The sequence below is a fragment of the Falco cherrug genome, chromosome 4 (genome assembly GCF_023634085.1).
Source record: "Falco cherrug isolate bFalChe1 chromosome 4, bFalChe1.pri, whole genome shotgun sequence".
Classification (NCBI taxonomy): domain Eukaryota; kingdom Metazoa; phylum Chordata; class Aves; order Falconiformes; family Falconidae; genus Falco; species Falco cherrug.
Window position 1 is genome coordinate 86,965,024 of NC_073700.1, and position 26,178 is coordinate 86,991,201.

The following is a 26,178-nucleotide window of genomic DNA, read 5'->3' on the forward strand; positions in this document are numbered from 1 at the left end:
ACGCATGGCTTAATAAGAGAGTATGATACTTCAGAGATGATTTCCTCATGTGCTCGAGGACTAATCTCCAGTCAGGGCTATTAATTTACATGCAGAGGAATTTCACTTATAGCACGATGCCAACCAAACAGCTGTGTTTCTGGACAACTAGAGTCACTTCTAAAGTTCAGATTCTGCCAAATTTAATAAGACAGTATTAAATGCATTCAAATGAAAGCTGCCTACTCTTAATCTTCTTGTTTCCAATTTTAGCATGAGTCTCAGGACAGAGTAGCTCAACTGAAAGCAAAAATTATATGTAACTCTTTGCATAGGGCAGATCCCTACCAAATTGTCTGTAATAAAGCCTTGCATTTTAAATCTGAGAAGCAGCCTTGTTCTAAAATCCTTATTAACTTTAATTCTTACATTACTTACACTTCACGTTAACAAAGCACATAAGGGAATAGTCCTTATTACCATATAAAGTTCTTCACAGTTCAGTGTATACTACCAGCAGAAGTCAAACTAACAAGAATCTTTTTTTAACTTATGGAAGAAAGAAGCAAGTTCTCATCTGATGTAAATTGACATTCCTCTACTAAAGTTAATGGACTAGGCCAATTAACAACAGCTGAAGCTGCAATGTTGGTAGGCCTTTCTTTTCCTCTTTACAGATCAGTCACTTGCTTGATACAGTACTCTTTATGCAAATATGTAAACATGATTAATCACTATGAATTATTAAAAACAGAGCTTGAAAGATAAACTTTCAGCAGAAAGTCTAAAGCAGATAAGAGCTGTGCAAATTGGTCCCAAGAAGACAGAGTTCCATAAATTAGGGCAATAGTGGGCAAGTAATTAGACACCAAATGAGCTAAGGATGCATTTCCTACCCAATATTTATTGGGTGCAGATGTGCTTAATTGTAGATATGCACACACCTTAACAGTAAAATCTGCCAGCAGGCATGCAGAAAATGCTAGAACACAACTTTGCCTTTCTAATAAGATTAGTTGAGGGCCAAACATCTGAAATGGCATATTTGTTGCTTTAACCTTAACTATATCCATGCTTGCCAACAGATATCCGAACTATCAAGACCTACCAGCCTAAGGAAATAGGCAAAGATCCAATAGTCATACAGTGCTTTCCATGAAGCGTGGTATGGTTTTGCAGGGGCCAGTCAGCAAACATGGCACAATGGTGTCTGCTAACACCATCCTGTGAAAGAAATCGAAGTAACTTACAATACTGCTCAGTGTGCCAAGTATACTTGAATACAACCCAAGTAAAGCAGGGCATATTTCTCCTGAGACCAATATGATAATTTTTATCAGAGTAATAATTTTAATTAACTATTCATGTTGTGACAATTTTCCCTCCCCTGGACCTAATCATTAGACAGTATTTAAAATGGCATTTTAAGTACACAGTGTTGAAATTCAATACTGATGTCAAGTCAGAAGTCTGCGTGCTTTATGGTATTTTCAATATAATTTTACAGTGCTGGCAGTGTACACTCCTGAGGGAACGCACCCAAAAAAAAGAGCAATCTAGAAATGTGGCTAACAGATTGGTTGTGCATGTTATCCTGTTGACATTCTTTACTCACGCAACTTAATGGGCAGGAGTGTACCATATCCTGTAGAAAAAGACAGCAGAGTCAATGCCAGTGTAAAAATCCCAGTGCTAATTAGAAAAACATCTGTAGCTATTTGGAAATAGAAGTAACCAGTCTTAATTATGGAGATTTATTTAAAATAAGACTTTTTGCGTATTCTTTCCATTTTTGATCTATTAAAGAACTGCTAATGGTACGGCAGAGAAGAAAAGGGAAATATATGTTAATTTTTTGTAAACTAGCATCAGCAAAAATGTTAAGCAAATTTGCCTGCTTCATAAGTTGCCAAGACAGAGCTACAATGTTAAAACCCATCTTTAAAAACTTCCTCATGCTTTGTTAATTGTGCTGAAAAATTAACATATGTTATCTCATTACAGATTCTTAATTTTGAGCTTTTTTGGTCTAGATACTGGGATTTTGGATGGCAGGAAAAATCTAAATTATTAAGAGATACATTCATTATTAAATATTCTCTGCACTTTCAGATACTGTATCTCAGATACGGTGTAGAAACATAGGGCTGAAGAGTCATCATCTTCTGTTTCCCTCAACTCCATGTGGTAGATATTTAATCAAACAGATTTTGGACAATTTTCTCCACATACATTCATCTACTGCCATAAAATTCCCTTACCCTAAGCCTGACTTTTGATCATAAGGCAAATTAAAAAACCCTGAATACTATTAACCACAGGAAAAGGATTGGAGAGCTCATGAAGCAGCACCCATGGCCTAATCCTGCAGGAGCCACTGTTACATTTGAAATTTCCCACACATCCTGGTGAAAGGATCTTACCTGCAGAGGAATACCTTGAGCACTCCAGAGATATCTGCCATCCCAATAAGCTGAGCGTGCTAAACAAGCAGGTCAGGGGGAGTCACTGAAGAATTTAAAACGCCTGGGAGCACTGGCCTTCCTCTTGTCAGATTCAGTCTTGCTGTGGCAATTCAGTGCTTCACAGAAGGGTGAAAATACATGGGAAATCTACTTATACAACGATTTAAAAAAAAAAAAGTTCTACACCTGTATATGCCCTTGCAGGTAACCAACAGAAACCATGAAGCATTGTGTTAGTACAGTATAAATACTGTTCAAACATGATGAACAGACAGCAGTCCACTTTTTTAGATTCTCCTTAGGAATATCAACAATTTACACAGCAAAGGTCTCATATCACAACCTTGATTTATAACTCAAAAATCGCCCTAAACTGCAATATGATTTCTTCCATTAATTTATCAAACTCCATTTTAGAACACTATAAATCCCTTTCCCTTATTATCTGAATTGCTAAGTCATTCCTGAGTTTCTCTCCTTGAATGATTAGAATATATTCCCTTTCTAATTTACTTGTGTTACTGAAAATTGTGTAAGGGGGAGGGGACAGAATAAATACGTGTAAAGATATAACAGGTGCATATCTGTTGAACTGAACTTAAAAAAGCTGCCCTTGACAAAAAGTGGGATATGAATAATATTTTGATAATATTGACATAGGAAGCTATATTCAAGCATTTGGTTGAATAGTTTCAAGGTAAATGTTCCTTACAGCTTTGCTGCCTCGCCAATATTTGTGAAGGCAGTAGACTTGGAAAAATGCATAGGAAACATCTTTGCTAGGTCATTTGTATCTAAAAAAGGTAATATTTGTATTCTATAAATACAATTCTGATTTCAGTGTTGTATGAGAAGGCAATATTGTAGTCATGTAAATTGGATAGTTAGCATTTTGGGGGTTTTGCTATAGTTACCTAAGTTTGTCAGAACAGATGTTTAAAATCTCATTTTAATCAGGGAGGTTGATTTATGTAAGTTTCTAGTTTTCAGATATTTGTATTATTTTCCGAAGTTTTTCTTCTCTTGAGTAGCAGCTACACAATTCTTATAACGTACTTTCTGCTGTCTGTGGAGAATCTACCTTTCACTCTCCAGCCAAGTGTTCTTTGGCTTCTGTGTACCAAAATATTTGCTTATCTTTTGTTTCTGATTTAAGTGACAGAACTGAATGATGTGACTTCTTAACTCATGGGAATGTGAGTTAAGAATGTAGTGGTGTAGTGAAATAACAGTTTCTGCTTATAAGTCATCAATTGTAGCTTTCATAGCTGTGATGAGCTTAGAAATGAGCAGGTAATGCATCTCTATGTATATCATTATATTTATTGTTCTGATAATTACATTTGATTTTTGCTCAGGATCATTGTTATCCAGTATTTTTTCTGTAATGCCTTATCTGATGGACTTCAGTGTCTTTCAGAATTATATGAGTAGCTGCTTTTTGTCCTTTCCAATCAGATCAATTTGGTGCAATCTATTGACGTGTCTCATAAAAATGACAAAGCTCTTTCCTCTTTCCTGAAGACTGGCACATATATAATTATGTATATATTTTCCACATTTTTTAATTATGAGTACACTTCTTTACATGACTGTAACAAGGGATATTTTAAAGATCCGTGTTAATAACTGAACTTTATGAGTGCAGATTCTCTTTTGTATATAGGTATATATGCGTGTGTGCAAGCCGTGTGTGCAAGATTTCAGTTTTTACATAGCCTCTGAGTACCCTCATTCGGATAGGTCTTGGCCAGACTTTTGCACTGCAGTGCTTTATTAGACTCTCATCGCTAGCCTGTTCATCAAAGAAGCCTTCACGGTCTTCATGACTGAAGTGGAGACACTTACATTAATTCTGAATGTAAACCTAACTTTTTAAAAAGCAATTAACTGCTTTTATATTGTAAGGTAAGTTGGCTCTTCTGAAAGAGTTCAGATATCTGTAATGGTTATCTGGATTGCAAAAGACAAACTCATTTGACAATCTAATCTGATCATTTTTAACTGGAGTCCAAGAAATTTCTGACTTTTTGTTCTTATGACTGCTATCAATTTCTGCCTTTCTCTGTCCTGGCTGTCCTAAAGATAGGCCTCTGCTAACATCTTTTCCTTGTGCTTAAGTGTCCTTGGATCTCCATGTTAAACATTAATGACTGGCAAAAGGTTTCTTGCCAAGATGTATTTTCCTCAGATGCACTTCCCGGTCAAACGTGGAGAATTATGATATTACTAATGATTGCTGTATATACAGATGCTTGACACTAGTGATGTTCTGCTTTCTCCCTTTCCGTCCTTTTTATTCCTGTTGTGTACATCTGGAGGCATGCTGAGTACAAATATTTCCATGTTTTCTCTCAGATTAGAATTGGACTTTAATTCTTTCTTTCTCTTTATGAACATGACAATGAATATCAAGATTTACCGAAATATTCCTGCTTGCAAAATGTACTCCATGCATTCTTATCCACAAATCAGTGCTTTGTGAGTGTTGACTTCTGCAAATCACCAACAAGGGAATAAATATATTAAAGGTAGACATATAGAAATAGAACCTGACTGTGACTGGCACTGTGCACAAACACATTGATTTCTGATGATAAAGTGAAGAGTGAAATACAAATATGTGTTTCTGTGTGTCGCAGCATTATATGGTCGCTGGGCTCTAACTGCAATAAAAGAAAGCCTTTTGATTATTTCTGAGGAACATTGGAAGTTGCACGTACCCAATTTTTCACTTGCATTTCAAATTCTCCTAGTATGTCTTACAAGATATCTACAGGGAAAAGAAAAAAAGAAGCAAAAATAAGTTAGAACTCAATGTATGTGATCTGACAGTGCCTAGAAATTATATGCACAGTCATTTGCAACCTGTCTGGATAATTTAGTATTGGCTCGACTCATGTTTAAGGCTAGTTTTCAAACACGTGTGATGAGGACTTCATTACTTAACATACTCTCAAGGCAGACAAAATTTGCTAGTAAGTCAGACAGGATGTAGCAGCTGGTCTCCTGTGCTCTGTCACCCCTGCTGTTTAAAGCAACATTATCAAACAATGCTACCTACAAGATAGGAAGATAAATAATTTGAAAGAGTAAACCTTTTATATTGAACTTCTGCATACATGGACTTGTGTGTGTGCTTTTGTGCTTTATTGAATAAGAACTTGTGGGCTTAAACTACAAATGTAAAAACATTCCTCTTTTTCAGTGACATCTATGATTTTAGCCACATGAAAACCTTTATGAAGTCAGTGGAGTAGTTTAGATTCTCTAATCATCTTTATTAGTTTACTAAGAGGTGCTAAATGTCATATTTTCTTTTCCTTTGTGCTCATTTCATTTACACATACTTGTTGTTTTGATCAGTTTAGATACAAAATACAGAAAACTGGTCTTTTATTTTAAACAAATTCAGAACCTCCAAGATAATCAGAGAAAATAATTGTGTTAGTCTCTTCTAAGAAACAAGCAAATCTTTAAATGTTATTTCACTAAGATACAAAATTATGAAACAGATGGGTATGCTCAGTTAGTGGACAAGTTAGTGATTCTTAATAACCATGTAAGTCTCCTGGTTCTCAGCTGTTTAATTTGTTTTAGTTTAATTGCTTCTTGGCATATTTTGGTCCCTGTTCTTTTTCATAGACATTCGTTTGCTAGCTTATCCCAAACTCAAATTCCCACATCTCTGTAATAACCTTTATGGTCTTTGCCTTTCCCTTATCTCCCCTGCAAAAAAATCACAGAATCCTAGAACCATCATAGAATGGTTTGGGTTGGAAGGGACCTTAAAGATCAGGTACTTCCAATCCTCTGCCATGGGCAGGGACAGCTTCCACTAGACCAGGTTGCTCAAAGCCCCATCCAGCCTGGCTTTGAACGCTCCCAGGGATGGGGAATCCATAGCTTCTCTGGGCAACCTGTGCCAGCACCTCACCACCCTCACAGGAAAGAATGTCTTCTTAATACCCAATCCAAATCTATCCTCTTTTAGTTTAAAACCATTGCCCCTTGTCCTACTGCTACATGCCCTTGTAAAAAGTCCTCCAGCTTTCTTGAAGGCCCCTTTTAGGTACTGGAATGCCACTATAAGGTCTCCTAACCCTCCCAGTCTGTCTTCACAGGAGAGGTGCTCCAGCCCTCTGATCATCTGTGTGTTCCTCCTCTGGACTCATTCCAACAGGTCCATGTCCTTCTTATGCTGAGGGCCCCAGAGCTGAACACAGTACTCCAGGTGGGGTCTCACAAGAGCAGAGTAGAGGGGAAGAATCACCTCTCTCAACCTGCTGGCCATGCTTCTTTTGATGCAGCCAGGATTCAGGATTTCTGGGCTGCAAGCACACATTGATGGGCCATGTTGAGCTTCTCATCCACCAACACCCCCAAAGTCTTTCCCCTCAGGGATGCTCTCAACTCATTCCCCACCCAGCCCGTATTTGTGCTTGGGACTGCCCTGACCCACATGCAGGACCTTATACTTGGCCTCGTTGAACTTCATCAGGTTCTCATAGGCCCACCTCTCAAGCCTGTCAAGGTCCTTCTGGACGTCATCCCTTCCCTCCAGTGTGTTGACTGCACCACACAGCTTGGTGTCATCAGCAAACTTGCTGAGGGTACATTTGATCCCACTGTGTCACTGACAAAGACGTTAAACAGCACTGGTCCCAGTACAGACCCCTGTGAAGCACCACTCATCACTGGTCTCCACTTGGATGTTGAGCTGTTGACCACAACTCTTTGACTGCAACCATGCAGCCAATTCCTTATCCACCAAGGAGTCCACCCATCAGATCCATGACTCCAAATTAGAGACAAGTGTTATGTGGGACAGTGTCTAATGCTTTGCAGAAGACCAAGTAGATGACATCAGTCAGTCTTCCCTGATCCATCAGTGCTCTAGCCTCATCACAGAAGGCCACCAAATTTTCCAGGCACAACTCGCCTTTAGTGAAGCCATGTTGGCTGTCAGCAGTCACCTCCTTATTTTCCATGTGCCTTAGCATAGTTTCCAGGAGGGTCTGCTCCATGGTCTTGCCAGGCACCAAGGTAAGACTGACCAGCCTGTAGTTTCCCAGGTCTTCCTTATTCCCCTGTTTAAAAACAGGGGTTATGTTTCCCCTTTCCATTTAGTGGGAACTACACTGAACTGCCATGCCTTCTCAAATATGATCCTCAAACCTGACCTTCTTCTACAGCGGGCAGTTCTTTATTCTCCCCATCCATGCCTTTGTCTTCTGTGACTTGAGCAGTGTGGCTGGAGCATTTGCAGGTGAAGACTGAGGTAAAAAAGTCATTGAGTACTTTAGCCTTCTCCATATCCTGGGTAACCAGGTCTCCTGTTTCCTTCTGGAGAGGGTCTGCATTTTCCCTAGTCTTTCTTTTATCACTGATGTACCTATAGAAGCTTTTCTTGTTGCCCTTGGTGTCCCTGGCCAGATTTAATTCCATCAGGGCTTTAGCTTTCCTAACCTGATCCCTGGCTACTTAGACAGTTTTTCTGTATTCTTCCCCAGGCTACCTGTCCTTGCTTCGATGCCCTGTAGGCTTCCTTTTCATGTCTGAATTTGTCCAGAAGGTCCTTGTTCATCCGTGCAGGCCTCCTGCCTTTTTTTGCCTGACTTCATCTTTGTTGGGATGTGTTGGGATGCATCGCTGCTGAGCTTAGAGGAGGTGATCCTTGAATATTAATCAGCTTTCTCGCATGCCTCTTCTCTCCAGGGCTCTATCCCATAGTACTCTACCATGAAATCCTTATGTTCCAAGTTACAGCGAAGTCACCCAGGTTTTACACTCTCCCCTAAATCCTACACTGTACCTTTTAGCAGATTTCAGCTGGAGTTGAACCACTCATCTTATTGTAATACTTCTCAAAGATGCCTGAAAAAAATCATGCACAGTTCTTGAATTCCCTGTTTCATTTTCAACAAAGATCTATCAAGGGAATCCATTCTCTTTCCTAGCCAGAATGTCTCTTCACTCCAGAAAATGGTAGTATAGTTCTGCACAATGTTTTGGTAAAGCTGCCATGGAGCTTTTGTTTGCATAGTTTGGCTCACCACAGCACAGAGGAAAGGAAACGGACTGGAGAAAGGCATCCTTGTATTGCCACCTGAATAACTGTCTGCAGAGCATGTCGTCAGCCAAGTTGCTGCCTCTTTTTCTCATTGACTCAAAGTAAATATTACTTTGGTTTTGTGATTGAGGGACAAAGAGCAGCAGCAGGAGTAGGAGACACAGATGTTAGATGTAATTTTCCTGTCTTCTTTTATCCCTTTTTTAATAAGCCTCTTCCTCCAGACACATTCCATACTCCTTTTAACTACCAATGCATTATGCTGTTTAGAGTTTCAACTCTGTAGTGAAAATGCCTAAATAGAAAAATGTTTTTACTATTTGGCACTTATAAAACCTACCCTGAGATTTTACTCTAACAGCTTGCGAAGAACATAATATGAACGAAGTGGACATTAGGACAATCCACATGATAATCCATTTTCCTTTCTTTCTCGATAGACACTTGGGAATATGTGTGTATTCGTCTGGAATGTGATGCCAACCATACAATCAAAGTGAAAGAAAACTCTGGGCTTTCTGTATATTTTAACAGATCTATTTCAATAATTTATATTCTTTAAATTAAATTATCATAGCTATAGGAAAAAGGGAACACCTGATAGAGTTCAGATGCGAAAAGGAAATGGTACACTAGGCAGAAGCAGGGATGGACTACCCAAGAGGATTATAAAGTCACTGTCCAAGCATGCACGGTTGGAACTGTTCAAAAAAATCTCAGCTGGAATTGAAGCTAGTCAGGGATAGGACAGACATAGAGAGTGGCTTCAGTAAGTATGCCAGCAGCAAATGGAAATGAAGAAAAATGTGATCCCACTGCTCAGTGGGATAGAGACCTAGGGACAGAGGACATGGAAAAGGCTGAGATACTTTGTACCTTGCTTGGTAAAGTTTGCAACTAGTGGCAGAGACTGGAGGAGCTAAGTAAAGTCCACACCAGAGGAAGACACATGCAAATCAGATGTAGAAAAGTCAGTGGCATTAGGTGGGCCAGATCCAAAAGTGCTGATAGAAGTAGCCACTCTCATTGCAAGGTTGCTGTCAATGATCTTTAAAACATTAGCTAATTTTGGTAGATACCAGAAATTGTCCTTTATGATTGGCTCCATTGATCGGAGAATAGTGAGAACAGTGAATGTTGTATATCTTGATCTTAGAAAGGCCTTCAACACAGTCTGCATAGTATCTTTGTAGCAAATTGGTGAAATACAGGCTGGGTAGATGAACTACAAGGTGGAGGCAAATTGTCTGGACACCAGGCTCAAATGGTGGTGATCAACAGCGTGATGTCGAAGTGATGACCAGTTACTAGTGGTATTCTTCAGGGACTGATGCTGGGGCTGATACTATTCGATGCTTTTATAAACAACCTGGATAATGTGATGGAGTACACCCTCAGAAATGTGTGGGTGATAACAAACTAGGGAAGGTGGTTGGTATGCTGGAACTTAAGGCTGCTGTTCACTTGGACCTCAACATGCTGAAGAAATGAGCTCCCAGAGAACTCATCATGTACAGGAAAGACAAACTCAAAGTTCTGCACTAGGAAAGAAATGAGCTCCCAGAGAACTCATCATGTACAGGAAAGACAAACTCAAAGTTCTGCACTAGGGACTGAATAATCCAGTGCACCAGTCCAGACTGGTCATCAGCTGGATAGAAAAGAGTTCTGCAGAAAAGGACCTTGGGTCCTGGAGGTCAAGTTGAACATAAGCAGGAATTGTGCCCCTGTGGTGAAGGTGGCCATCAGCAAGAGCAGAGTCAGTAGGCTGCAGTAGGTGATTGTTCCCCTCCATCAGCACTGGAGGGGGAACACCTGAAGCACACTGTGTTGGGTCCCCCAGGACAAAAAACACAATAACATGCTAGAGCAAGTCAAGTAAAGGGTCAGAAAGAGGGTTAAAGCCCCCAGGCACATGATGTATGAGGAGAGGCTGGCTGAGAGAACTGGGTTGGTTTGGCCTCTAGAAGAGAAGGCTGAAGGGAGATCTTGCTGTCTGGGGCTGCCTACTGGGACAGTGTAAAGAAGATGGATAAAGACACTTCTTGGAGGTCTATGATGAGAAGATGAAACATAACAGACACAAGTTGCAACATGGGAAATTCTGATTAAATAAAAGGACACATTTCTTGACCATGAAGGTGGTAAAACACTAGAACAGTTTGTCTGGGAGGTTCTGAAATCTCAGTCCTTGGAGACAGGAACTGGACTGGATACATCATTAAGCAACCTGCCCTAATTTGACCTCCTCTGAAGAGCAGTTTGGATCACATCATGTCCAGAGGTCCTTTCTAAATGAAATTATTTTGTGGTTTTATAATAATTTGATTTTTCATAAGTGATGGTAGTTTAGGTCTTTATCTTCACACTCTCTGAGGCATCACTAAAGAAATCAGTGTCAATACCAAAGGAAGGTAACCATCTGGTACCTATAGTTGAGCTCCTGTTGAAAATAAATCTTTAAAAAGTAATCCATCATAATTTCTATAATTATTTTAAACCCTTAAGAGTATAAATACTACATCAAACCACAAAAAAAAATATTGAAAAATCCAAGATTTCTTTTATAACAGGGCAGTTGTATTATTTTTTATGTAGCTTTCCTCAACACACTGAATTGCTTCAGTCATTTTGGTAGGAATCATTCGATATTAAAGTAGGAGGAAATCCATCTTGGATGTGGCATATCAATAACATTATTTTCACTCTGCACTTTCCAGTGTGTATTTCCAAGAAAACAAAAAATAACCTCTCTTTCAAGGAAATAAGCACAGTTCTTTTACAAATAGCATGTCTTCTTTGGATGTGAGTCATCAATATATACTATCATGTATCTTAAAACACTTTCAAGAGAGCTTTTAATGAGCCTAATGCAATTTTTCAGTTAAGTCCTGTAACTTGTAATTCAAAAAACATCACATTGACTTTATGTTGAGTCACTACTGTATGAGGCCTTTGCTGCTATGCCTGCTGTGCTTTTGCATAGACATCCACAGTGTTTAAGAAATCTCCTTGGCTCTATTTGACTTGATATTAATACTGGGAGGAAGAAAGAATGTTAAGGGTTACACTTCTTAAGGGATTGTTTTGTGGTTTCAGTTCAAAGTTTCATTCAGTTTCTTTGAAAACAAATTGCTTGGGGTTTTCTTTTATTAAAAAGATAGGAGATTGAAGTTAAAGTAGTTTCTGTATATTACTTTCTACACATTTTCTACTGTAGGTGTACCTGGTTTTGAGTGAGTAGACTTGTAATACAGTGAAGGTTGGATGCACTGAGAAAGTTGAATGGCACCACAGCCCAACAGCTGAAACTCATTTCTTCAATTTTCTAATTGTGTGAGGTTAAAGATCAGTTTCTAAAATAATAACTTTTTAATCTTGAGAGAGAGAGAGTTACTAAATCAAGTTTAAAAAAAGATAACAAAATGATGACCTTTTCTAATGTTCAAGTCTTAGGAGACACATAGACTTCTGGTTTTTTTTTTCCATTTAGTGAAATATTTGCACTCATAATATCTTTAAATAATTGTGGAGATAACAGAAAATGGATTTTGTTGTTAGTATTGTTGACTAGAGTTCATTCTAATTTATTATATGGATTTACTCCTAGTATTAATGTAGGTTGAATACACACTGCTGTATGAGTGCTTTCCACTTATAACAGTGTTAAGGGTTGCTAACTTTTCACTTGAACTGCAGGTGCAAATTGTGTGCTGCAGATAAATTCACTCAGATTCTGAAAGGAGAGAATGTGTGTGTTGCACATTGTAGAGATTCTTTGCTATTTCTTTGTAAATTTGGAAAGAAAGTCTGTTTGCGATCTATTTCTATATTTGTGTTTCTAAATAGAAACATGAAAGCTAAATTTTTAAATCATGACCACTTGAAGAAACAGAAACAAAGTTCTAAGCTAGCACTGAGTTAAAGATGAATTAACATTTTATGAAGCTGAACTATCCAGTTTGCCCAAATGAGTATGTAATTTGAACAGTATATAAATATGCCATAATACAAGCAAATGGCATACTTAATCTATTAAAAAATGGAGGGACTACCAATTGTATCACTATGTTTACTTTTAAAGTATAAAAATGACCATGTGATTTTCCCTCATTATCCTGCCCTTCTTTCATATTGTCTTCATCTAATACCTGATAAAAATGGCAACTGATAAGAAAAATACCGTGGTACATTTTTTGAGTCACATGTCTTTACAGTTATTATAGATTGAAAATTTAACAGAAGAGTAAAAGAATCATTAATCAGTTATATAGTTTGTTATGCTAAGATTTTAAAATTATTTCGTATGTCTTGCTTGGATATGATTCTAATAAGTGTAAAGGCAGCCTTTACTATGAATTTAGTGACTGTTTACAGGGATTCCGTTAAGCCTTACAGAACTTAATGTACTTAATTTCATTGCTCAGGTAATATAATTTTATGTAAATTTAACAACAAAAATATGATTAATCAAGGAGAATGTAATCTTTGCAAAATAGAAAAATTATTAACTCTTTAAACATCCAATTAATTTTTTTTTTGTTTACCTAATAAAGAGCAACAATGTTGTTCTTTAAATCCACCTGCCATATATGATGGGCATCCTTAATTTTGACCTATAGCATCATCTATATGGAGATATACTTTTCACCGATCATTGATATGCTTAAGGTAGCTTTTTGAAGCCTGAAAAATAAATTTAAGGTGTTTGAAACCTGGAAGTTACTGCTAACAGAATTTTCAGAATAGACCTTTAAGATGCACTAAATATCTGAATGCACTTCAAGTCAGATTACTTTTCAAGTTTAAATATGTAGAAGCATTTATTAGCAGCAAGGCTCCAACAAAGTCTTTGCAGGCAAGAGGTAATTCTGTCTCCTATGTAAATCTTTGGGGAAGTTGGTACTCTCTGTGGTTACAGTTGATACAGGATAGTAGGAGCTAAATGAGAAAATTGGGAATACTGCAGAACATGCAGTGAACGGCATGAAACTGGAAAGAGTGGTTAAGGTACCTAAACCAAAACGCAGTTCCAAACATGTGCAGCTTACCACAAAGTGATGTATTGTGGTCATACAGACTGTAGCTCACAGTGATTTGGCTTGGGTGATTAGCCACTCAACACTACGTGCTTGCATCTTGGTACCTATATTAACTGGACTGGAGAAAAAAATACTGTTGATTAAAATATAAATCTCTTAGGTGGAAGTTGGTGGCAGTAAATCATGTGAATCTGTAGCTAAATTGATCCAGCAACTTCTATGCTACCATTTTCGATTCAAGTAAATTCACCTTAGTGATACTGTAACCAGAACATTGCAGTACATAAAAATACAAAATAAATTCATGTAGGAGCAGCAAGAATGCCAACTGTATAATCTTCACACTGTACATCTCTTAAAGGCAGTAAGTAGTGATTGAATATTTTATGCTGCTTATATCTTTCGAAGTGTAATTATCTCCAGCAGTCTATAGACATTTCTTATCTTCATGGGGGATTCTCAGTAGAAGTAGCAGTAACTTTGAAAATCTAGTGTACATTTCTTCTTTTTGTTATAAAATAGAAAGCTTATGAATAGCATGTATTATATGGGTAGTGTAATGTACAGATTTGCTGCAATTTGATCGTTATTTGGCTTTCTGTATTTTTTTATCATATCCAATAAAATAAGAGAGAAATTACTGTTAAGTGTTAGATTGAATAAATTAGCCAAGACTGGTAATAATGATCATTCTTACTGCTTCCCTCCATGTCAGAAAGTGATGTCTGAAACTTGCTGCTCTTGCTCTTGTTTCCAGTTATTTGAAGGAGAACCTTGTCTGAACAGGAAGATCAGGACAGCTTTTGAAATTATTTCAAAACAAACAGAGTTCTTTCTGATTTCATATTTTAGGGTTTAGGTGTATGCATACACCACATTTTTTTTCATGGGAACTTACTTATAAAGGTAATAAAACCTTCATTTAAAACCAGCAAAAGACATTTTTCTTGTTTTTAATTTGTCAGATGATACTCAAAATATTTTAATTTGTTTAACTGTTCTTCTGCCAGGAAACAGAATTGCCTTTGTACTGAGAATCACCAGAGCATAAACCTGTACATAAATGCTTCATCATAAGTGAATTGTTTCTCAAATGACATATTTTATGTATTTGTGTTCCATTTAATTGTGTTATTTATATTGACTTTATTGCAATCTCAGTGTCCTGATTTATTTTGATCAGTGTCAGTTTCTAAGTAAAGGATTAAAATGTATCTAAGATTTTCTTTTATTTTTAAGTAGTTGTCTTTTTATTATACTTTTCACTCTTCATTTGTGTCTTAACTGGCTGACTACTTTAAAACTCCATTGAAGTCCATTGAAGTAGTCAGGAATTGGAAGTGTTTAACAAGTGGTAAAATGAAGTGGTTTCTGAGGAAAAAACAAAAAAGCAGCCTCTAGCTACTTGAAAAACTGGACTTTCCTCAGTGGAGCACTTGTCTATATAAGGCACACTTTCCATCAGAGATGCTGCTTCCGTTTCAGCATAAAATAAGCTACCTTTGTAACATGAATTACCAACCATTTACATCAGTTCTTGTGAAAATAAGGACTTTAGAATACAATTATTTACAAGAAAATAAATTAAATCTTGCTTTTCATCCATTTTAAAAATACCAAGATAGCAAGAGGATCCAGTTTTGCTATTATTTTGTGAAAAGTAATATACATTTCCTGTATCAGTAAATTTCTGATGCTCTTGGAATACAAACATATCAAAATACTGAAATCAGTTTATTGTTTGTTTTGTTGTTTAGCGTTTGGTTTGGTTTGGTTTGGTTTTTCTTTTTATAAGCCCACACAAATACTGACAGTGTAAAACCAACAATATGCATGACTAAGCCACCCACCATGCAAGGGAAGTAGTCAAATAAAAGATGGAAATTTATCAGTGCATTGAAGAGATAAGACCTGATTTATTTCTGTTGTGATTTGGACAAGTACAAATTTTAGCATCTGTGTGTGTTTTTTAGACCATTTAACTTAATTTTTTCCCCTTATGCTCCTTCTTTTAAGATGCTGCCATACCCTCACATTAATATTTAATCTCTTTTTCCCAGCAGACAAGAGTATTTTATTTCAGCTCAAATACCTGAGCAAATATGTATCCTATCTACATAAGAACTTCAGAGACAACCATGAAGGGGGAGAAATCATTATATTTCACACAGTCTTGCAGCTGTAAGAGACATCAATCTCATCTTCCCTGTAAAAATATTAAATTAGTAAAACCAGTCCATCATGATAATTGTATTTTTTCTTTTCCACCACCAAGACCTTGTTCATCTTATTAGATTTTAGTGTCTGTGTATATGCTTGGGTTTGGAATGTCTACTATGGCTCTTAGGGAAGGTAAGCTTGCAGCAGCGACTTTCAGGCAGGCTGCTATTGTACCTGGTTTGCAACAGGTCTTTTTTCATTGAAGATTTGTATCTCAGAATACTAATAGGTACTTTCTTTTCTGAATATAGAAGTCTTTTTAGATAGTCAGGAATCATTTCTTTTCTGTTACAGTGTTACCTGAACCAGGGTATGAAAGTTTAGCTATTTAAACAGATACTCTTATTTAGGACATGTCTTGTGTTATTTATTAAGGCTGAAATAATTCCCTATGAATGAAAATCATGCCTGTGTTATGCTTTAATAGTTAGATTTGCTCCCAGTAGCAATATAGTACATACCTGTTTAAAATGTGTAGTCCAGGTGGTATGTGATGTGAGAACAGAGGTGGGCTATTATGTACGTATTTTCTCCTAGCTGAGCTTGGGTACAACCCTGCAGACAATTTGGGAATGGCATAGTCTTTGTGTTTTGCAGGAGATGACTTTAAAAATGGGAGAAATATCATGTTTGTAATTACCTCAGGGAAGGAAAAAATAAAATAATAATAAAAAAAAGAGTAACCATCCTTTGGCACTGAAAAGTAAAAGGAAAGGAAAAAGCTGCCATAGCTGAAGGTGAGACATACCTCAGGGCCCACTGCAGTTTGTTTCAAACAGCTGAACTGGTACCATCACCTTGGAACCTGAAAGCCTGGGTTACAACCCCACTATTTCCCAACTGGAAGGCACAAATGTATTTGGATTCTTTGAATTCTCTGGCCAGCCATTGGGAAAAGTGTCTCAAAACAGTTTTTCTAAGAAGTACACTGTTGTTCACACTAAAATCCACAGCAATCTGAGAGAAGCACTGAATCAACTAAGCTGATAAAAAGAGACAATGCTACTGTAGTCTTATACTTCTTATGCTGTCAGTAGTTTTCTTGTGCGCTATTAAAGACAGTCTGCCTTGCTCCTATTTCTGCTTATGTCAGTGCCTTCTTAACTGTATTTCCTTTACTTTTTTCTTGGCTGTCATCCAAACCATTTAAAACCTTGTAAAATAATATTTCCAAGTTACAGTGTGGCTTGAAGGTTGGTTGTTCACAGCTAGTTTCTCAGCTGTTATCATCTGAGTTTCTCTTGGGCTTTTTCTTACCTAGATTGTTGCATTATCGGCCTGTGTCTTTGCTTGATCACCAACTTACAAACAGTACCATTATAATCAGATGTTCAGATAACCTATTATGCTATACATAACCTATATCTATGGCTAGATCGCATAACCCTAGAATTATTACATAAAAATCTCAGGTGTGCTCCAGGAAGAATTTCTCTGGCACATGGTAAAGGAGGACTGTAGTACTGTATTTGTATTCTTCATACCTCAGGTAGAGGGGTCCTAGAAGCTACTTTTTAAAGAATTCAGTACCATCAAGAACTGGTGGGTACTGAATCAGTGTCAATGCACCTAAGTAATGCAAGTTAAGGAATGATAGCATGGAGAGAGACTGAAAAATCTCAGTTTTTTTCCCAAACTAGCTTCAATTAATAAGCAGGACACCTGGTGATAAAATACTTTTAGAGATGAGGGTCTGGCTGAAGAAAAGATTTCCAGAGGAGACAAAACAAATCAGGTGTTGCACCACTGGTAGAAAATGCTGCCCAGTTTTATGAGATCTGGTTAAATTTTTCATCATATTTATGAATGACATGTCCAGGAAAGATTCTGTGAAGTCCACCGGAGATTTCATCAATGCTAGCCTGTTCTCCCTAGAGGTCTCATGTGTGCCTCAGGAGTGCCAGAAGTACAACATCCTCTTGTTCTAAGCTCTAGCATTAGTAAAGTGTGCTTTTCTGTCTGTATATAGAAACATTTGGGTTCTTTAGGTTAGTAATTTACATTTGTTGGGATAGAATGCACTACCTTGCATTCATCTTCTTTGTTTCTATAAATCAGGGGTCCTCAAACTATGGCCCATGGGCCGGATACGACCCCCCAGGACCCTCAATCCGGCCCCCAGTATTTAGAGACCCCCCTGCCCCCCCCCTGCCCCCCCCGCCAGGGGTTGTGGGGGGAAACCAAGCAGCCGCAGATGACTGCCTGCCACTTCATCCGCATGTCAGCCCCCTGTTTAAAAAGTTTGAGGACCCCTGCTATAAATGAAACAATGAAGGCAGAAGTAAAGGCTAAATTATTAGAAAACGTGTCATTGAAGAAGTTGGTGACTTGCTCTGCAAACACACTGAGAAAAATTGTAGTTCCCATTCTGGTTTGCCTTCTTGCACTCTACTGAGGTGGGAGACTCTGAAGTTGTGTTTATTTTCAGAACAGTTTATGTAGTTGCTAGACATGGGATCCAAATTTTTTGGTAAGCCCCATCCTTAGTCCTCACATTCCCTAATACAGGATTATGACTGGAGTTAAAGAGGCATGACTGCTGAAACTTCCAATATTAGTCCCATTTCCTTCAAATATTTAGTATATGTGTGTGCTTTTTTGAGCATTTACGTAGCTTTACAGAGATGCAATGAAATGAAAAAAACCCTCACATTTTAACTCATGCTATTCAACCCTTCTGCAGTTTGTTTACTTCAGTTTATTTCATGCTCTTGGAACAGGAAACTTCTAGTATTCCGAAGTTACTGCCTGTGTTGCATTTCACACTAAGGGCCCCATTCTGGTCTGACTGAAACAAGCATAAAACTACTACAGTGAATTTGGGTATGTAGGTGTGTTGAGCTTTTATTTTAGTGTCTTTTCCTGATTATTGACATGTGAAACACCAGCTATAACTTGAGACTAAGTATATTATTATGCACTGAATTTGAAATTTGTTTTATGGGTTCATAAAATCTTGCAACTGTGCGATATTTGTAGAATATTTGAAGATTACTTGACCCTTGAACCTCTGCTGATATTTATCTTGACAAAGATTTTTATTTCCTCTCATTTTGCATAGCAAGGATTCAAGATGTATGGTTGAAATACCATGCAGAGAGATATCACTGTCAGACTTGAGATCAGCCATTTTTCTATTGATCACTAGATTCTGCAGCTACCCATGCAAGTAGTTGAAGACCATATGGATTACCAGTTGGGTATCTAAAATAATAGTTACTTTTTTCTTTTTTTTTAATGAGGTGTACTTTTTTTTTTAAAGATGTAAAATACCAAGTACCATCTGTACACAAACATCAGCCCATTATTAATTTACAAATAAAAGTAAAAAATAAAATTATAATGATGAGCTGTTCTCAAAAGCTGTGGAGAGAAAAAATTTCTTCTTACAATAAATTTATATTATGTTTCAAAGAAAACTTGTGTCTTTCACATAGGGATACAAAATAAACTCTAATTGTATGTTCAGAACCTAGTATGATATTTCATTCCTAGGTCAGATCGCAGAAACAAGTAATGCATCCGATGTGTAACGACATACTCTGACTGTCTGCTCTTTTGTTATTATACCATGAACCTGAATGTATTCTTTGTTCAACTTCCTTTATTATAATGTCTTTGACAGAACCATACCCAAGTGATTAGAAGTGAGGAATAATAGAGCTTTACAGTGGAGAAGAAATACTGTATTTATTTTATAGCTATTTTATTATACTTATTACAGTTTTAAAAATATATATTTTATATTAAAGTGACTTCTAACATAGAAAAAAGCATGAATCAAAAGGATAGATTTTCTAATTTTTCTTCCAAGTTTGAATTAAAATCAGGAGCTGAATCTAGAATTTTGGCTGTTCTGTGTTTGGTAGGTCAGAATGAACTCCTGGAAACAAATTTCCTTGAACTTGGGAAAATTCGGGATGAATCCATGTCTGACCTTTGCAGGCTAATCCATCTCTTTAAGGGTTTAAAACATGAAAAATAAAATCATAAGATTCAGATTTTTCATGGAAACTGTCAGAAAAATGTAGAATCACAACATAAGGTAGTCTACCTGACATTAAAGTCCATTTATAATCATAAGCATGAACATTGTTTTAAACTGTCCAAACTGCATTTTATGTGCATTTTGAACATGTACATATTTTCTTGTCAGCAAGAAGATCAGTACAGTGCTGTCCAAATTGTTCATTTCATTATTTAGCCTTTCTAGTGACAACATGACCATCAGCCTTGCTTATAGAACTTCATTTAATTAAAATTTCATTCACCGTAGGAAGGATGAGGAAGTGAATCACGTCTCAATAGGGGAAATCTGGAACAGGAAAGCATGGTTGTTGTGCACTGAAACAACAGCCGCAAGGTACTAGGTCATTTTGAGGTTTGCGTTTGAGGCAGAAGCTTTACCCAAGATGACTCGGACTGGAATTGTCTGTAATGTCCAGGTCCCACCAAAATTACAGAGGCATTACATACATCCAAATTAATAGGCATGAGACTGTATACCTGATCGTTCAAAACCAATGTAGGTGTTCTATACGAGGCTTATCTAGTTATTTTTCCAGGTGCTAAATTTTTTACATTACAGTATGCTTATTACTACATTCTGAAAAAATTGCCTAAGCCATGGCAAGAATTTTAAAGCAGAAAAAAATTGCTGTTCGAGAAGGCTGGTTTGTGAGAAGTACATGGTTTGGAAAAACCACCATTCTTCCATCCCTGTGGATAGTGAATTGTTTGTGGAAATTCTCTCTTTGCATAACTGCCTGTTCTAATATAGCGTGACTAAAATGCCTTGACACCCAGCCGTCCCCCCAGGATGACTAATGCCTAGTGTACACCACTCTCTTTCGTAAAAGAGGAAAGCTTGATTTTTTAGTTAGGTTAGGAGCAGCTGCCCCCTCCAGCCCAGGACTCCATCCTACCCCAGCCAGTAGACCCAGGGACCTGGGCTCTCTGCCCAGGCTGAGACACATAGCTGCTACTTTCCTGTGTGCACGTTCAATCAGTAGCAAAGTACAGAATGTGTCCCAGAGGCTACCTGTGTGCTAATATATTGTATGTCAAGAAATTATACTTCTGATGTAGGGAAGTTGAGAATCAAATATCGAAATGCCTCTGTGGTTGGTTCTCAAATGCTATCAAATTTTGGTAGTAATTGTTAGAATATATTGCTGAATCTAATCACACATGGCTTAGTACTGATTTGGTTCATACTGGTTTTGATGTGAATTGTGGCTCTAGGTTTTGATCTTATTTTTCAGTTAGTGCTTGAAGGATGGTGGATAATCTTTCATTATATTCAGATATATCCATATAATATCCTTGGCTTTGCTGGGTTTACATGAGTGTTACTAAGAGTTTACCTCAGTGTTGGTAACGTCGAATTTAATACTTAAAAGAATTGTGGAAGTGCTTTGAACTGGAAGATGATACACAGGTTTCCTGCACAGCTCTGCCAATGCACCGAAGTTCTGAATGACCATATGCTTGGTGTTAGTTTGGGGTTCTGTCTGAGGAGAGTTATAGGGTAGTTTCAGTGACAGTTTGAAAAAAGGACAATTATACTGAAAGAGTGAGCTATTTAAATGTAATTGGAGGAAGCACCTAACAGGAACATGTAAATGTTGTGCTTGCATCCACCAAACAACAGAGAAGTAACTTGCACTTTCTGTCTCTCTGTACTGTTGTCTGTGAAGCCTCAGATTAATCAGTTTGATCAGTCACTGGAAAGAACAAGTTAAAAAACACAGCAGGCAGGTTTCTGAAAGCCCTGTCCTCTTTTCCTCAGAGAAGTCACTAGCCATTGCACATGCTGGGAAAAGAATATAAATCCTGTGCCTACCGAAATAACAGTTCCCACAGTCTAGGATTAACACAAGTTTGGTGGGGGGCAGTTGGTATGATGAAATTACTATGCACTAGTTAGGTAATTAGGAGGTTTTCCTTCTCCATCTGATGTTTATTAGTGTGAGAGGGTTATTTATCTTTCTCATAGCAGTTTATGACTCCCTGTGATAATGTCACAATTTTGTTTTAAAGGTGATATGACCTCAGGACACGTTTTTGCCCAGTTTCTTCAAATACCTGTCAGAGCTAACTTTTAGCATGGTCACTGCTTAATTACTATAACATCCTTGATTAATTCTGCGGTGCCACTGGTGAACTCTGAAGTGAGTGCTTACTGAAGTGAGTCAAGGAAATTTAGGAGCTACTAGCACTAAGGTTCACTGATAGGCAAGATTTTTAGAAATTTTTCAAAAATCTTATGGGTCATATGAGTGTTCTGGCAAAGCCTTTCAGTTAAAATGGCTTTTAATTATATTTTGGGGAAGGCTTATGTGTATCTGGGTTTTTTTTAGAAACAAGTGCCACATTAAGCAGCATCTGCCCTCAAGCCCCAGCTGCTTGTTTCTGCCCTTTACTCATTGCACTCTCTTTTAGCCAATCCAGCTATTTCTGTGGCACAAGATAAACTGTATTCAGGAAAGAATTTAAAATTACTTTTGTTCCTTTTTTCTGCTGCTGTTCAAATGATATCAATTTGATAATGTGTTATTCTCCTGTCTCCACTAGTGAAGAAGGTAGTAAGGCATTGAGGACTGGCAAATTGGGTAGGAAATTGAGAGAAGGAATAGGAGCTATATAATCTGTTTTAGGTACCAAAACAAACGTGTGTGATTTTTTTACCCTTGTCAGCCAAGAGCTGCATGGTTACTCATCTTCCTAGCTGAAATCTATAAAACCATTATGCATTTTTCAGACTTTTTACATGCTTTGCCAATAAACTGTTGTTAGTCTGTCCCTCTCCCTGCTCTCAAACAGATTCTGTCTAAATTATTTTCTTGAAGCTTTTCCAGGGAGTTCATTGTTAAAGATTTACAAGTACTGAATGAGGCTCTCCGCTGTCTTATAGAGGATATTTTTCGCAAGTAAATTGACACATTCACTTCTAAAGGGCATTCAGTTAAACAATTACATGCAAACATCCTCTGTCTCCCTGCGTTTTAGCCTGACTCAAGACACTAATTCATTCTCATCTCTTTTAAACTGCCTTCAGAAAGACAGGGAAATGAATGTATTCAGAGCAAAAATAAAAATACTACAGAATGTCCTCAGATTCCTCAGAAGTGGGCCAGGACATTAGATTTTAGGGCTGGTTTTAAGTTTACAGAAAGTTTGCAGTACACATATTCATTGCTCAGGAAGCCTATTTCTAGTGAATGCTGAACTGGAAATTCACTTTCATGGAATACATGGAATAATTTTTTCTCAGAAAAAACCTGAGAAATGGGAATGTGATTCCTAAAATATAGCCAAGGAGATTATTCCCTTTTCTATTCCCTTAATGTTTGTATGAAGAGAGAAGTAATGAGAAACATGAATAGAGGGCTGGGGGAGGAGAAAGGCAGCAGACTTCCATCCTGTAGACAAAAATTATTGACAGACTTATCAGCTGTACTGTATAAATTCTTGCAGTAGTTACCAATGACTTAAATCAATAACACTGCAATGTAATCTAATAACTGTACAATATTTCCTTCCCACCTTGCCTTTTTTCTTCCGCAAGCTAGAAAACATGTCTTTTCCTATGAAAAAAATACTGGCTTGAGTAATCATATATGAAGTTAATAATGTGCTTTATTCTGCTGCTCTGCAGGGTTTCCTATACAGATGAATGACTCCGATCACTCGCTGTTTCAGCATTCATTTCAAGGATGCATGCAGTTTATTCACGTGGATGATCAGCTGGTGGATTTGCACGCAGTGGAGCAAGGCCAGCTGGGAAGCTTCGCCAATGTCACCATTGACATGTGTGCCATTATTGACAGGTAAGTTGTTGAGTCATCTCTGATACTCTGAGATATGTCCTGCATATTCTGAAATTATACAGTTAGAGAGAAAAGGTTGTTCTGATACTGTCAGTGGTTGTGTCACAGCAGTCCTACCTTTTTAGCAGTGGGAACTATACTTAGATGATAGTGGTGATGCCTTTAAGTTGTAGATTGTGCAGAGGAGAAGGTGAAAAGCTCTTGTAAGTCAAATTCAGCTCACAGGTCAATAGTACAGCTGCTTTGAATAGAGGGAACTCTCACAAAAAGTCACAGATTTTCTCTATTTCTTACATGACTTATGGAGATCTTTTTGCAAGTGGAAGGTCTGCTTCCTGGCTTCAGTGCCTTCTGGCTTCGCTGAATTCTTCAGAGAACTGAAATAGGTCCACATGTATGCACAACTGTGCATGTAATAAATGCTCAAACTTTATTAAAATAATGCTTAAGTCATGGTGTTTTTTGTTTTTTTCCAAACTGAGTAATTCAGAATTATGGTAGGCTTTTGCTTTTGCTGAAAAGCCCTACCTTTTCAACCACTTATCTGTGTTAATATCAGTTGCTCCTTATTAAGTGTTTCTTCTTTGTCAGTAAAAAAGAAAACACTAGGAGAGAGAAGGAAAGAGCAAGTAGCCCAACTCCTGAATGCAGGCAATTTGGCTCATCATGAGAATTACCTACATATTAAATCCATTGCAAGTCTGCTGGAAAGCTGAAAATGGCTTTTTTTTTAATTCTGCTTTGAAAGAAGCATAGATTACAAGAACCTAGAACCCCAGAATAATCCAGGTAGCAAATAGTCACAGGGATTCTTGTGGTCCAAGCACTGCTCAATGCAGGTCCAACTTCAAAGCTATGTCAAGTTGTTCAGGGCCAAGGACCAGTCAAGTTTGAGTATCTCCAAGGAAGGAGATTCCACTGGCTGAGTGACTCTGGATATCGTCAGAAAATATCTGAATTGTTATGGTAAAGAAATTAATGTACTTTTAATTTCCTACTTTAAGTTAAAGGAATCTCAATGAGAGAAATGCTACTGTGAAAAAATGAAATATGGCATTCTGCTATGGTCTTGCAAAATGCTTTCCCTTCCTCAAATGTGAACATCAGATTTCAGTAAATAAGTTGTGGTGGGTTCATCATGGCCAGCAGCCAGACACCCACCCTACCTTTGACTCAATCCCCTGTCCCAGGAGATAGGGAGAAAAATAGAAGGAAGGCGAAAAGATTTGTGGATTAAGATGTCCATTTAATAAGAGAAGCAAAACCTGCATACACAAGTAAAGCAAAAAGAAGCATTTGTTCAGTACTTAGATCAGCAGGGAGATGTCCAGCTGCTTCTTGAGAAACAGGGCCTCAGCACATATAATGGCTGTTTGGGAAAAGAAACTCCATAACCCTAAACATCCTCCCTTCCTCCTCCATTCCCTGAGTTTTTACTGCTGAGTGTGACGTTGTGTAGTGTGGGATACTCCTATGATCAGTTTGGGTCAGCTGTCCCAGCTGTGTCCCCTTCTAACCTCTTGCCCACCCCCATCCCCCTGGCCTTTGCGGGGGAGGGTGTGGAGAGAAAGCCTTCACACTGTGCAAGCCCTGGTCAGCAGCAGCCGAAGCAGTGGTGTGTTACCGACACCGCTTTAGCCAGCACTGAGGGGCACAGCACCATACAGGCTGCTGTGAAGATTAACTCAGTAACTTTATCCCAGCCAGACCCAGTATACTTACATATAGGAATATATATGTAAAAATATACTATTATAATAAATCAAGGTAATAATGATGATGATGATGATAATCATCATCATCATCAATAATGTCAGTGTGAAGGAGGATGCTTTGTGGCGTACTAGTGAGTTGTTCTGGCATGTCAGGCTCCTTTAGATTGCAGCTTCTCATGGACCTGTAGAGGGCTGAAGTCATAGTGGAAAGAGGCAGTGAAGAGCTGCTGTCATAGGGAAGAAGTTTGTTCGCTCTGTCTCCTCACATACAACTGAAATTAGGCTTCCTGTGGTTCGCAGTTGGTACATTGAATTGCTTAGTTTTATTTTGAATATTTGTTTTCAGAAATGTAAACTGCCTTGGAAGAAAGGATGTGAAGATACATCTAATTAAGTCTCTGCTTTTTCCCCAGTGGATAAATCTAAGCTTATCTGACAGTTTGTATTGATCCCACTTATGTCAGTGTCGATTAGAAATAATTCCATCATCATAGTGAAGTTAATCAGAATTAGGCTTTCACAATGTATTACAATGTAATTACAATTAACTGACAATCTAAGTTAATTAGAATTGGAGCTTTACAGTGCAATTTTGAAAAATGGGATTTAAAGCTTCCTGTATGTCAGGCGGCTTACTTTTGAAGTGAATGTCTTATAGATGTTACTCTTTATAAGGTATTTATTTTTATAACATATGATAATATATATTCACATATTTCATACATCATAATTCCATATGCCATATTATATTAAATGCCTATTACTATATTAAAATATTATTATGCTTTATATCTTTAATATTTATTTTATATTAGATTTATCTGATATAGTTCATAGATATAGAACTATAAA

At 37.6% G+C, this 26,178-nt stretch overlaps 1 protein-coding gene across 2 annotated transcripts in view; it reads left to right on the plus strand.

Moving 5' to 3' along the window:
• The window catches only part of CNTNAP2 (contactin associated protein 2), a 1,159,973-nt gene that overhangs the window by 668,759 nt on the left and 465,036 nt on the right, over positions 1-26,178 (plus strand). For both annotated transcript variants that reach the window (XM_055709318.1, XM_027816209.2), the window contains one exon: positions 23,440-23,611. In XM_055709318.1, coding sequence (XP_055565293.1) covers positions 23,440-23,611 — 172 coding nt within the window. The remainder of the gene's footprint in view (positions 1-23,439; positions 23,612-26,178) is intronic.